This window comes from Lampetra planeri, chromosome 1, assembly GCF_965212315.1.
Source record: "Lampetra planeri chromosome 1, kcLamPlan1.2.h2, whole genome shotgun sequence".
Classification (NCBI taxonomy): domain Eukaryota; kingdom Metazoa; phylum Chordata; class Hyperoartia; order Petromyzontiformes; family Petromyzontidae; genus Lampetra; species Lampetra planeri.
The window spans coordinates 21,290,800-21,306,032 of NC_136107.1; the positions used below are offsets into that span (position 1 = coordinate 21,290,800).

Consider the following 15,233-nt stretch of genomic DNA (forward strand, 5'->3'; position numbering starts at 1 on the left):
GTGCTGGGGAAATTGAGGACACGTCACGAATCATGATGCCTGCCTGCTACCACACCCAATTGTACTTTCCAAATTCCGTCTCAGCTACAGCAGTATGTGGGGTGGGTGGACAGGTCGTCAAATGGTGAGTGCACTGCACCATGAGCATGGTGACCAACATTTAATTTCCTGGCCACGCGAACATCAGCGGCGAGTGATATCTAAACCGGTCCTGGCAAACCGCCCACACTGACCAGCGTGGTGAAGTATGGTCAGATGTCCTCCACGAACCGCATGGTGTGGTGGAGACTTTCATCCAGCAGTGGATTGACAAAGTTTTTCAGTTTCATTTATTTGGTATAGCCCTATGAGCCATTCGGCTTTTGAATCGGGTGCAACCGTGCATCTACTGTACATGGGTGCTAAAAGCCATGCATTTGATGTACACGTACAAAGAAGTTATAAAAGCCATCAAAAGCCAACATTCTCAATTTCTCCTTGACCAAATGAGCACTGAGTATGCGTACCATACAGCAGTGGGTTGGCAAATGGCTACTGTATATGTACAACATCGGCGATTCAGCCGTAGAGATGCCCTCGTCACCTCTTGCATTGCACGACTCCGCCCTTTCCGCCCATCGCTCCTGCTATCCCCCCAACCCATCCCCGCTAGACCGCGTGGAATGCGCCCAAATGCCAAAGGCACACACACCACACACACATTACTCCCCGGGCTCAATCCCATACTTGGATATCGCGGAAATACAGAGGGTGTTTAACAGGATGCTAACAAATGTCGGAGCCAAACTGATGATTTAAAGGGCTTTAACGGTTTATAAGGGAATATATATGAGCGGTTTTATACTCTCGTCTTTGCAGTCTACGTATTTCATTGTTGAACACTTAAATTTAACTTTAAAATATCTTTAACGGCCCATTGTCAACTCACTGCTGGAGGAATACCTCCCTATGCCACGTGGGTTGTGGGGTGTTGCTGGACCATACTTCACCACGCTGGTGACTAAGGTTGGATTCGTGAAGTGGGGTGAAGCCCAAAAACGCTTCTGATATCACTCGTTTCTGAAGTTGGCCGTGCACGGCAATTTAACTCAAGTTGCCGGGTTCATAGTGCAGTCCGAAAAAAAACACTGAACCACCACTCCACTCTCAATTGAACAGCAGTGATAGAAATGCCTTTTCTAAGAAAGCCTCAATGAGTCTCAAGACATTTTTTCAGGAGGGCCCTGCTACATTGGGACGTTTGGCCATTCCCATTATTGAGAGTTTTACATTATGTTGGGGAGTAAGCAGACTACCCGGAGAAAACCCACCACGCTTACGAAGGGATGGCACTGAAAAGCTCCTCAGATTTATTCAAAAGTTTTCATTGCTCTACTGTATAACTCCTGGCATTGCCAACTGTACTTTACCATCTCTGGGTCACCACGCAGAAATGAAATTTATTTTACTTTAAAGTCATCACCAGCCATAACCAATTCACTGCTGGATGAAGGTCTCCCCAATTCATTTCTCACGATTGTATTATTAAAAATCCATCTTAACGCCCAAACGTGAGCTTATTCGTCGCTCCATCTCTGTCGTGCACGTGCTCGCATTATTATAGGTGGAAGAAAGCATGACAGATTGTACGGGGTGGAGCAGTGGTGCAAGTGGTTCTCACTCTGCCTTATGAAACTGGGCAGCTAAGTTTGATTCCCGACCAGGGCTGACATTTGTGCGGGGCGATATCTGAACCAGTCCCGAGCTTCCCGAGTTCACAAACCCACATCGACCAGAGTGGGGTATCTACATATTGATCATAATTGTATGTTTTGGTGAAATATTAAGGACGAGTTTTGTGAGATTTGTTTTTATCTGTGCTTATAAACCACAATTTGTTTAGTCATGCATTTTATACTCGACTGCACTGACTTTCTATTCCACTGTTAAGAAGCGAAACCGATTGGACTTGGCATGATTAGCGCTACGGCCTCACTATCGGGCTTCTCCAACGCAGATCCCACCTGCTTCCCGGCCGCTACAGGGTTGTCATGCTGCCAAGGAGCTGGCTTCCGTGACTACTGGGTCCCTTGACCGGCCCACCTCACTGTTTGCAGTGATCGACCTACTGCCCGGTCAACAGGCAGCTCAGTCGCCTTGCTCTGGCAGCTCCATCGCCGCGACACATGACCCTTGGGCCACGCTCCTGCTCTGCAGTGGTCGGCTCAACTCTCTTCTTTATCCTTCCCTCGTTCCATTTTTTCATTACAATTTATCACTCACCTGGTCCCCCCGCATTTCTTCTTCAGCTATCTCGACTGCCTTCTTGCCTCCATTATCCCTCTCCCCCACCCCCTCATTCTGCAAAGTGAATGCAGAATTTCCTCTCTCCGACCTGATGATGCCGTTTCTACTCTTGCTTGACTCTCTTACTCTCTCGACACTCTCGCGCCTCTGCGTTCATTTTCCTCTTCCCCTCGGGCCCCTCAACGATGGCTTTCTCCCTCCCTTATACTTAACCGGCACTCGGTCTACAAAGCCTCCCACTCAGCCCAGATTCATGCACTTTACCTTTCTCTTCTTTCGAAACTGCTTGCAGATAATGAGTCTTTCTTCCGATCCATCATCTCTTCCCTTGCCCCACAACCTCGTCTACTCTTCTCCACTATCAACAACTTGCTCCATCCCTCTGCCTCTACCTTTTCCTCTCATCCCAATGCCCCTTCTGCTCTGGCCTTTTCCCACTATTTGTCCTCTTAATATTGAGCTAATTTATTTGTCCCATGCATTTACCTCTCACCCCACAGCTCTATCTCCTGCCCTGTCTTCTCCTCCATGCACCACTCCCCCTCCTCTATCCACCTCCACCCTGACTTCTCAGACTGAGCTCTCCATGGTCATTTCTGAAGCTAAACCTCCCCGTTCTCCGCCTCTACCCAATTTCTGGCACCCTTCTTCCTTGCCGTCTCCCCTATATACTTCCTTACCTTGTGTCCCGTTTCAACTCCTCCTTCTGCAACAATGTCCTACCCTCCACCTTCATATCTGCCATAATTTCTTCTCTCCTCAAAAGACATTCCCTTGACCCCACCATTCCAGGAAATTTCCACCATATATCTCTTTTGCCTTACCTTTCATAAATTCTGGAATCACTTGATCACAACTGGCTCTCACTCCACATGTAGTTGCATTCCCTCTATCTCCATACCTCTCAATTCCACCGATGTAGCCCTTATCAATGCCCAGAACAATCTTGCAAACTATGTTTTTGAAAGATTCTCATTCATATCGACATATCGACATTTCCTCTGCCTTTGACAGCATATCTGGCACTTCCCCTCTCCTGGATCAAGTCTTACCTTACCTCTCGCACATCCTCAATCTCCTTAAATCACTATATACCCCCCCCTCTCTCAATTTTGGTATTTCGCATGGTTCCGTTCTGGGTCCTTTACTATTCTCTCTCGATATACTAGTAGGAACCTCCTGGTTACACCAGCCCACAGGGGATTATTGTGTCCATCCGTCCGTCCGTCGTGCATCCAAAAATGGGAGGGGTGGGGCTGGGTGGAGAGGGGAGGGTGGAGAGGGGCTGGGTGGGGAGGGTGGGGAGGGGCTGGGTGGGGAGGGTGGGGCTGGGTGGGGGGTGGGAAGGATGGGGCTGGGTGGGGAGGGGAGGGGAGGGCCTGGTCACCCCGTGGTGCCCTTATAAAACTCAACGTTTAACCTACTCACGCCGGCTTGTGCCCGCCCTCATAGTCGGCCATATTTGCAGAATACACCAAGCCGCCGTTGACCCTGGCCATTGACCGAGCAACCCAACGTTCCTACCAGCTCCCTCCGCAGGAATGTGTTTTCGCCCTTCAAATGTATTATCTCCTCTTTCTATTTACCTCACCAATTTTTTGCCGATGACATCCAAATATTCTTCTCCTTTCCCTCTCTCACTCCCGACCTTTCCTCTCGCATCTCCTGCCTGGCTGCCATACAATCCTGAATGACACTTCACTTTTTTTTCTCTCAAACATCATTCGTTTTATTTCCAGCCTCTCGCTCTAGCCCCTCCCATTCACAGCATCTCCTTCCCATCTTCTTGGTTCTTTCGGTAAAGTCACGTAGAAGGGAAGTAATAAAATAATAAAAATGAAACATAATAAAACAATTCTCACGACGTTTCGGCCACAACGCAAGCAGCCGTCCTCGCCTGAGGACGGCTGCTTGCGTTGTGGCCGAAACGTCGTGAGAATTGTTTTATTATGTTTTATTTTTATTATTTTATTACTTCCCTTCTACGTGACTTTACCGAAAGAACCAAGAAGATGAATCCCTGCAGTCACGAAAGCTTTAAATCGAAATCTCCTTCCCACATTGCCACGACAACTCACACCTGCCGCTTTCATCTATTCAATATCAGGAAAATCCGCCCTCTCATTTCACTTTCTGCTGCCGAACACCTGGTTCAAGCTCTGATCTTTACCCATCTGTACTACTGCAATTATCCTCTACTCGGTCTCGCTGCCTATGCACTCACTCCCATCCAACACATTTAAAATGCTTATGCGTCGGTTATTTTCAATTTCCCATTTATTTATCACACTTCACTGGCTTCCGTTTACTACCACTGTCTTTTCAAATACCTTAAACTAGTCTTTAAATCTCTCCATGGCCTTTCCCCACCTTCTCTTATCTCTCCCACCTCTTTTCATGTCCCCGCTCAGTGCTGTTCGTTAACAATCTTCTGTCTCTCTCTCTGTCCCTCCGTCTCTCTGTGCCCAATCTCGTTTCCAATCTTTATCGCTCCTTGCACCCTTCCACTGGAATAAACTTCCCCTGTACACTAAGCAGCCACCCTCCTTAACCTCCTTTTGTTAATTTCTCAAAGCTCACCCCTTCTCCATTGCCCATTCCCTTCCTCTTCCCTCTCCTAGCCCCTCCAACCCTTTGCTGTCCCTGCCTTATAGCCCTTTCATGACCCCATGTGCCCTCTGTTACGGTCACTCAGTCCTCGGGCCTTGTACGCCCTTGTCGTCTAGATCACTCTATTTTGTGGCCGCTTTTAAACGATGTAAAGTCCCTTGGGCGAAGGCCCTCTGTAAATATAAAATAAGATGAAATAGTTGTCAAAAAAAACACGTGAAAACAGTGAAGGCAGAAAGTGGCAAACTGGCATAAGTTGGCGGTGAAGCCCTCTAGACAGAAACAATGCGACGAGTGGAGCAGCGCGTGACTGGGTCAGTGGAGATGCTATGCTGCAGTACCGACCACAGGCAGATCCATTAAGTGCCATACACCGCTACAGACCAACACAACATTCACTCCTGCTCTTATGCTGCCCTCGTAAGTCTGGAACTACCTTTCTCCTCCCGTTTGTGCTGTCGACTCATTGGCCATGTCCTATTGCAGGCTCAAAACCTTCCTACGTTGCCTATGACTGCCTTCGTTTGCCCTATATAAATACATATCCCCCACTGTTTAGGTAAACTTGAGACCCGGTAGCATTGAGATGCCACCTAAATTTAAACTGTATGGTGTATTGTGTTGTAATTTAATACGCGTACGCTTTCTTCCCCCAACGATGTAAATGCCACGTGTATAATGTACCGTCGTAAAGTCATCTCTCCTGTGAAGAAGGGGCATTGCCGAAATGTCGCCTCTTGCATTTAAAAAAAATATAAAGCACACCAACAGATGGTTTAGGCTCACAGGGAATACTTGATAATGTTAGCAATTGCGTCAAAACTAACGTAACTGGATGGTAACGATTTCTTAGAATCCAAACGATGTAAACAGCACACTTTTCGTTTTTATTTATATGTTTTTTTGTTAAACTTCTCTCACACCCACATGGTATTTTTATAAAATATAGAAATATATTTTATAAAATAAAGGAAGTTGGATTATGAGAATCATGGTAGTGTTCTCATAATCCAAAAACGTACCGAAAGGAGGTCACTTCTGCGATTTATGATTTCTGAAAATTGCTCTTTCAGCCACAGCCCCCTCCACTCTCTGGCTCCTTTCACCCTCCAGCCCCCTCCACCCTCATGCCCCCTCCACTCTCCTACCCCCTCCACCGTCCTGCCCCTCCACCCTGCTGCCCCTCCACCCTCCTGCCCCCTCCACCCTGCTGCCCCTCCACCCTCATGCCCCCTCCACTCTCTTACACCCTGCACCCCCTCCACCCTCCTTCCCCCTTCACCCTCCTGCCCCCTCCACCCTGCTGCCCCTCCACTCTCCTGCCCCCTCCACCCTCCTGCCCTCTCCACCCTCCTGCCCCCTCCACCCTGCTGCCCCTCCACCCTCCTGCCCCCTCCATCCTCCTGCCCCCTCCACCCTCCAGCCCCCTCCACCCTGCTGCCCCTCCACCCTCCTGCCCCCTCCACCCTCCTGCCCCCTCCACTCTCTTACCCTCTGCACCCTCCTGCCCCCTCCACTCTCTTACACCCTGCACCCCCTGCCCCCTCTACCCTCCTGCCCCCTCCACCCTCCTGCCCCTCCACCCTCCTGCCCCCTCCACTCTCTTACACCCTGCACCCCCTGCCCCCTCCACCCTCCTGCCCCCTTCACCCTCCTGCCCCCTCCACCCTCCTGCGCCCTCCACCCTCCAGCCCCCTTCACCCTGCTGCCCCTCCACCCTCCTGCCCCCTCCACCCTCCTGCCCCCTCCACCCTACTGCCCCTCCACCCTCGTGCCCCCTTCACCCTCCTGCCCCCTCCACCCTGCTGCCCCTCCACCCTACTGCCCCCTTCACCCTCCTGCCCCCTCCACCCTACTGCCCCTCCACCCTCCTGCCCCCTTCACCCTCCTGCCCCCTCCACCCTGCTGCCCCTCCACCCTCCTGCCCCCTCCACCCTCCTGCCCCCTCCACCCTACTGCCCCTCCACCCTCTTGCCCCTTTCACCCTCCTGCCCCCTTCACCCTACTGCCCCTCCACCCTCCTGCGCCCTCCACCCTCCAGCCCCCTTCACCCTGCTGCCCCTCCACCCTCCAGCCCCCTTCACCCTGCTGCCCCTCCACCCTCCTGCCCCCTCCACCCTACTGCCCCTCCACCCTCCTGCCCCCTCCACTCTCTTACACCCTGCACCCTCCTGCCCCCTCCACTCTCTTACACCCTTCACTCCCTGCCCCCTCCACCCTCCTGCCCCTTTACCCTCCTGCCCCCTCCACCCTCCTGCCCCCTCCACTCTATTACCCCCTGCACCCTCCTGCCCCCTCCACTCTCTTATACCCTGCACCCCCTGCCCCCTCCACCCTCCTGCGCCCTCCACCCCCTGCCACCTCATCAAAGGCCACTCCCTAAAATAGTTTCATGGCTGCTGTAGCGGTTTTGGGTGTTATTATTGTGAGTTTTTAAACAGCACAAGCTTGTCATGCCCCAGTTAGTGTGAGTCATGGCCAGAGCCTGACACATTCCCATAATCAGCAGCAGCCATAGTCAATCCACTGCTGAATGAAAGCCACCTACATAACTCATGATCCCACATTTCAAAAATCCACCGAACACCTTCAAACAAGTCGACTTCATTGCTCCAAATCCTTTTGGATGTGTTCCCTCCCTCGACTGCTACTCTGTCATTAGTTTCAACTATCGGCCATTATCCCTTTTACGATATGTCCTGCCCAAGCCACTTTTCTTAACACTTTAAATTATGTCATTAACCTGCTTGTGTTTTAGAATCCATATTTTGTACTGTATGCTGGACTTCTTTCGCACCGTACCTAACCAACCGTGCTAATCGGAGGTGCTGGGGAAGGGCAACAAACTATACACAAAAAGCAGTTCCAAAGAAATTCGTTTTCCATTTATGCATGCATCTCTCCGTGATCCTATGGGCACTTTTCAACTTTGTTCCCTTTTTCCTTAACATTTTCGGCATAATTTTGGGCAGTAATAGCTCCCTGGTGTGTGTGCGCGTTGTATCACGGATTGTTCGCCATGATGTTTGATATTTCGTTCCAAGTACTGCGATGTGGGAAAACACCATTAGAGAGATATACAACAAAATCGTGGATACCGAGGGGTTGTTATGCAGTCGGCCACAAACATAAACTACAGCACGTGTGGTGTACTGTTTGTGATGTACACTTCATTCTGGTTGGAACCTCCTGGTTACACCAGCCCACAGGGGATTATTGTGTCCGTCCGTCCGTTGTGCAGGGAGGGGCTGGGTGGGGAAAGAGGGGCTGGGTGGGGAGGGGAGGGTGGGGAGGGGCTGGGTGGGGAGGGGCTGGGTGGAGAGGGTGGGGAGGGGCTGGGTGGGAGAGGTGGAGCTGGGTGGGAGGGGCTGGTCACCCCGTGGTGCCGTTATAAAACCCAACGTTCAACCTACTCACGCCGGCTTGTGCCCGCCCTCAGTCGGGCATATTTGCGGAATACACCACGCCGCCGTTGACCCTGGCCATTGACCGAGCAACCCAACGTTCCTACCAGCTCCCTCCGCAGGAATGTGTTCGTGGACACTCTAACAAGCAGCCAGAGTGAAGCAAAGCAGGAAGGTCACATTTTAGTGTTTTTCTTGATCCAAATGTGAGGAGGCTATGTTGTGGGCAGCCAAGGATAATGTGGCAAAAGCCACAACCCGGCTAGATTTATAATAACTTTATCACTGACCTTCACTCCACAACTCGGTGCTCTCACTGTTCACAGCGCCGCCTGGCGGCCGGACCATTTTACTCTCCCTGTGATTGCCGTTAGAGCGGGAGCAAAGCAGTGACGGGCACAAAGTTCATCGTGGGACTGGCTTAGGGCTATGGCATTTCTGGCAGGCTCAACCGTGACACGTGGCTTGCTGGCAGCCCCTAACCCTCCGTAATGCCCCACTCAACCACTAGCCCTGCTCTCAGTGACTGGCCTCAAACTCTCAGATGTTGGCCAGACCTGGGAAACATGATGTATTGCTCTTAATTTTAGAACTTTCGTGACTGCAGGAATTATTATTTGTTTCTTTCGGTTAAGTCACGTCTAAAGATAAAATAATAAATTAAATTAAATAATAGAATACATTCTATTATTATTCTATTATTTAATTTAATTTATTATTTTATCTTTAGACGTGACTTAACCGAAAGAAACAAATAATGATGTATTGCTACTTATATTCACAACGATTATATTGTTGTGCTTTGTATCATGCAATTTTACGTCGTACTCCAACCCATATCTTAAAAAGAAGTTCCTTGCCTTTAATATTTAAAATACATAAGCAGGGCTTAGTTTCTCACATAATATTTACTGGGTCAGAAGGAGCTCATCAAAGATCCGATGCGATCGGGAGCGACCTTCTGGCTGCACAAGACGACAGTGGGAGGCGCGTGATCGCGCCCTAAACCAAGCTAAGCTTTGTTTTATTTTACCAGTTAAGGCCCACTGAGCTATATAGCTCGTTTTCAGAAGCGATCTGAGCACAAATGATGGCTCAACGAAGTGGCCTAACGTGTGGAAATGTATTTCAGCCATATACTCGAAAAGCATGTGTATAAATGTGGAGGGAAAACTGGAGGACCTGGAGAAATATCCACACGACCATGGGGAGAGAACATGCAAACTCCAAATATTCAGGTATTAGGGTCGAACCCGCGACCTCTTGCATAACAGGCAAGGGAGATAACATCTTGCCACAGCTGCACCCCTAAGGATGTGACTATAAGCCACAACCATAGCGAGAGGTATGATAGATGTGGTGTTCCAGGCACAACATATATTTCAGATCGCCGACCCATAAATAACCAGCCAAAGTTAAGCCCTGGATATAACTGTATCGTTTTGCGCCTTGTTTAAAGAATCGCATTTTTGTTGTAATAGTTTGGATTCCTGATACTTGGAGCTCATTCATTCTTTGCTAAAATTGGCATGGATTATGATACACTATTGTCATTTTCTCTGAACAAAATAACCCGTTCGAGGTCAACCGATGTTATTCAAAGCATTCACGAAAGGCCATAAAAACATTTTATTTGCAATACAAATAACAACGATGCACATATAAATACAGTGGTGTCTAAATCCAACCACATCTCCAGATACTAAACAACGCAGACTGGGACTTTACAGAGCCTTTCAAAAAGGGAGTTATATATGTTTAAAGTAACATGTGTGGTTGAAGACACTTAATAATTAGTCGTTAACAGCCAGAGGAGAAGCGGAAGGGCTTGAGCCTTGACTTAAACAAAGGCAGAGAGAATTTGTAGTACAGATGGCTGGAAGGAGGGACAGTAGCAGAGAAGGAACCGCCTCCCATTGGACGAAGGTTAAGAGTTTATGGTATAAGGCCTTGTTTGCTGGAAGAGAGCAAACTGTAACGCACCTAAGGAAACACATTTGTACATGAAACAAAATAAGCTGCGGAAGTTCGACCAATATTGCCTCAACCCTTCGTTTAAAATCAAGTAAAATGGTTTAAATCTCAAAGAACAGAAAATTATGACACGTCATGGCTAATCTCGTAAAAATATAAATTTGGCCAAAATGACAGCATTTTAAGTGTAAACAATGTTTTAAATGTCTACATTATGGTAATCAAGCGGTGGATTGCTTATGGGGAATGTTAACAGTCTGTTACTGGTGTAGTTATGTACAAATGGGTAATGGTTGAAACAGAATCGGACCGGGTTCGTAAAAGTGTGCAACATAAATGTTGGAGCGTAGAATTGTAGTACAATGCATTTTGCTATTCTGCCCTCTGCTATCCACTACCGCACAGCCACTTATGACAACATGGCATTCATACAATACAGCGTAATACTCAATTACAGTAATACCTCGGTTTACGTCGGGGATGCGTTCCTGAAAGGTGCCACGACGAATATCGAAATGACGTAATTCAAAGCAATGTACAGGGTACGTGGAGGCAAAGGCTGAGAAGCGACGGATACGAGAGAGGACGGGCAATGCTGTCAGCGACGTAAGTGTGGGGGTGAGGCGACGCATATCGGGTAGCGGTGTTAATAAAGTGACGACGTATTTGCGAAATACCGTAAAAGGGGGAGGCGTACATTTGGGTATTACTGCAGTACTGTGTGATCATTGTAATGAAGTATGATCACAACCCTCCACCAATGTGTGATACGGTGTGGGGAGGACTTCATCCAAAAGTGAATTGACAAAGGGCTACAAATTATCATATTTGATCGTAATTATTACCAATGAATTCTGAATTTACGTCTCCCCACAAAGGGGTACAGTATTGTCAAGGCATGCACGCACATTCACACCAGCTAGCATTGAAGGAAATACTGTAGTTGTACATTCCAGCAAATGGAATTTCCTGGAATTTAGAAACATGTAATGCTGCTCGACTTAATTAGTGCAATATATTGCACAACTACATGTTACATGTTAAACATAAGCATTCGCAAGATGAGATTTAAAAAAATGTATCTCTGTAGTATGCATGGAGTTTGTGATTGAATACCGCATTCCTGCAGGGCTGAAATAAGGCAAGGAGATTTCATGCAGCGTTCAACCTCAGTAAATGCTCACGTCGGGAAAGATTTGAATGGCCGTTCAAGATCAGCTACCGAGAAACACGACAAGAGTTTGTTGATTCCCACCATGAGTGGCAATTTGATATCAGAACAAAACCTAGGGCACTCCACTTTCCTTTCACCAACCCGCATTGACCAGTGTGGTGAAGTATGGTCAAATAACTCCATGATCGACACGGCGTGGAGAGGCCCTCAACGGGATGCACATTATTATTATCTTTGGGTTTGACCATCTCTGTATTACTTCCCATGTGATGTCCACCATTCCCAATGGGGTATATTGCACGTAGCATTGGTTCGTGTTGGAGCACTGATACAAATGTGAAGTACTGTATATACTACGCATACATACATATGCCTGTAGGGTTGTTTACCCATTGTGTAAACAATGGTCGTTAACCCGGTCACTAACTTGCCATTTAACGTGAAATATTATCTTGCTGCCCTTTGCCAATCCTTTGCCGAATAGAGGCATCCTGGCACTGTTTTGGCAGTCATTTTCAATTTCATTTATTTGATATAGCCCTGTGAGCCATTCGGCTCTTGAATCGGGTGCAACCACAACAAACAAAAAACATTAAAGTGACTATGCGCAAACAGAAAAATCCAGGAAAAAGCTGCGAAGTCTTCCAGAAAAAAAGCACCGTACACCAACCCTGTGCAAAAATCCCAGTGTGATGCAAGTCAAACAACAACCACAACAACAACCACAAGACAACTTAGATTAAAGCCACAAGACAACTTAGATTAAAACCATGGAAGACTGATTGATCACACCTCACCCACACTGACTACTCCACGGGTTCACTGATGGTGATTGTATTTTCACCAACTCAGCACGAGAATGAAAACAAACCAGAAGTGTCGGCAGACTTTGCCAATGAGTGCAACCACACCATTGTTTTTTTGGCTGGGGTCAACATCACACAATTTTAGGTTTTCGGGATTTCCCCCCACACTTAGAATCAGAAGTCTCGTCTATATTTCAGCCAAATGTATCGGAAGCCACCCACCCTCTTCTCTATCCCTTCCAGAACATGTATTATTTTTTTTATAAAGTACACGTACAAATGCCCTTCCCTTCAAATCGCACCCTTTTTAAAAACAAAAAAATGCCTCCGGTTCAGCATCGAGCGATGGGCTCAATGCCAGGATTTGGCCAGAGGAGGGCGTGAGATTGACGAATGGAAGCCATGAGGACAACGTCACAACAACAGGACAACAACAACAACAACAGGACAGCAACAACAACAGGGCGGTGTGGTGGGTGGGGTGCATTGCTGCTACATTGGCCACACAACAACAACATCATCATCACCAAACAACAACAGTGGAGATTCAAGCCTGTGAAATCCCACACTGCCACCCGACTACCACCGCCGTGAAATGGCGCACGCAACTTTTCGCCTTCATAAACAAAACAATAAAAAACCCCAAAAAAAAGAACCGACGCATTGAACAATTGCAGCAGCGACGGTGTCAAGTTATTAATTCCAGCCGTCGCGAACTTGTCGCGACGCGTGTCCCCCCCCCCCCCCGGTGTGCCAGGCTAGGTGCACTTGGAGCCATCGTCCACTCCTCCGCCTCCACGCCCGAGCGGGTGGAGTCGGGGGGTGTCGCCACTTCCTGCGCCGGCCTCGGCGACTCCCTCTCGCTTCTTCTTCTCCCTCCGCTGCACGGGCACACAGGGAGAGAGAGACACAGAGACAGAGACCAGCAACACACACACAGAGACAGAGACACGGGGGGAGAGACGTTTTGAGTGTCTACAAGAAGAGAGACACAGCGCCCAGAGACCAGCAACACGCACACACACACACGTGTGCGTGTTATCTACGGCTATATTTGTACACACACCACACGTCCACCACGCACTCGTGGACGGTTCCAGCAAGCTGCAGTCGGGGGGCGAATCGGAATCTGCTCTGAAAAGGGGTAAGGAGTTCACACAATCATAGACACACACAGACACACACACAGACATACACACATGGACACACACACGCATAGGTAGACACACACACAACACGTAAGCACACAACACACGCACGTTATCTACACGGCTGTAGTTGTACACACACACGCCAGCGTGCACACAGAGGAATAAGTGGAAACACCCTCAGCTATTAGTAGTTGGAGACACACGCCGTGCGACGGCTATTGTCGTGTAACAAACAAAAAAACATAAAAAATAGGCGGACGTAGTTAACGCACGGCGATCGTTCCGTGCAACTTGTTACACATGAGAGTGCCTCGTCACACACGCAGCTGCGTAACTCGAGTTATGAACACGCAACTGCATAACTCGAGTTATGAACACGCAACTGTAACACACCGACACACACGCAACTGTGTAACTCGAGTTATAAACACGCAGCTGTAACACATCGACACACATGCAACTGTGTAACTCGAGTTATAAACACGCAACTGTGTAACTCGAGTTATAAACACGCAACTGTGTAACTCGAGTTATAAACATGCAGCTGTAACACATCGACACGCACGCAACTGTGCAACTCGAGTTATAAACACGCAACTGTGTAGCTCGAGTTATAAACACGCAACTGTGTAACTCGAGTTATAAACATGCAGCTGTAACACATCGACACGCACGCAACTGTGTAACTCGAGTTATAAACACGCAACTGTGTAACTCGAGTTATGAACACGCAACTGTGTATCTCGAGTTATAAACACGCAACTGTGTAACTCGAGTTATAAACACGCAACTGTGTAACTCGAGTTATAAACACGCAACTGTGTATCTCGAGTTATAAACACGCAACTGTGTAACTCGAGTTATAAACACGCAACTGTGTAACTCGAGTTATAAACACGCAGCTGTAACACACAGACACGCACGGGCCACGCTTACGCACACAGCCGCAGTCGCTGCACTCACCTCGAGCGAGACACACAACAACAACACACACGGCCATAGCAATACAACCACACACATCTGTAGCGTAAACTACATCTGTGTGCCCTCTCTTGTTCTCTTCACGCAGATCTGCGGAGTGTAACGAGTTTGTGGCGGATTTTGCCGCTGCTGTTGTTGCTGTTCGCAACCCAACAAAGCGTCGACCATGAACCCTCCGTGTGCCCGCTGCAACAAGACGGTCTACCCCATCGAGAAGCTCAGCTGCCTGGACAAGGTGAGCAGACCTCGAAGTGGATTGGGGGGGGGGGCATCAGCTGATAAAGCCAGCGAAAATGTTTATCGATTTGGTGGTGGGTGGTAGTCGAAGTCACACGTTGGGGTCGTGCTAACGAGAGCGCACCCAGGGTGAAAGCTTGATCAGGTTGGTGGGACTCAGGTTAAGCTGTGTCTCGGAGGGGGGGGGGCATCATAGTTAGTATTTGTTGGGAGGGGAAGGCACGTAGAAGTACTGTATAACATAGGTTTGTCAGGTGGAGGGCGGGGCACGCACTGGGGACTTGGGCTAAGTGAGATACCTAAGGGAAATAGTTTCATCAGGTGTGTGTGTTGGGGGGCATGTACGGTGCGTTGTTGTTTCAGGGGTTTGGCTGAGATGTATGTAGGGGAGAAGATTACCAGGGTGTTTGTGTGTGGTGGTGGGGCAGAGTGTAACAGGCGAAGAACTTTGTGGTGTGTATGCTGGCGAGGTGCAGCCATTAGTGGGGGAGTTTAACACCGTAGGTTTTCGCGAACAATATCATCCATAATATCATAATACAGGGATTTCTGGCTGTCCGCCTGATAATGTCGGTTGTAATTGCCGGCGAAACGTCGTACTCTGGATTGT

General features: G+C 48.5%; 1 protein-coding gene across 1 annotated transcript in view; it reads left to right on the plus strand.

Moving 5' to 3' along the window:
• Window positions 1–13,052: 13,052 nt before the first annotated feature.
• The window catches only part of LOC144720067 (LIM zinc-binding domain-containing Nebulette-like), a 47,686-nt gene continuing 45,505 nt past the window's right edge, over window positions 13,053–15,233 (plus strand). Inside the window, exons 1-2 of the mRNA XM_078596527.1 lie at window positions 13,053–13,398; window positions 14,475–14,621. Of these exons, the coding sequence (XP_078452653.1) occupies window positions 14,553–14,621 (69 nt within the window). The 5' untranslated portion in view covers window positions 13,053–13,398; window positions 14,475–14,552. The remainder of the gene's footprint in view (window positions 13,399–14,474; window positions 14,622–15,233) is intronic.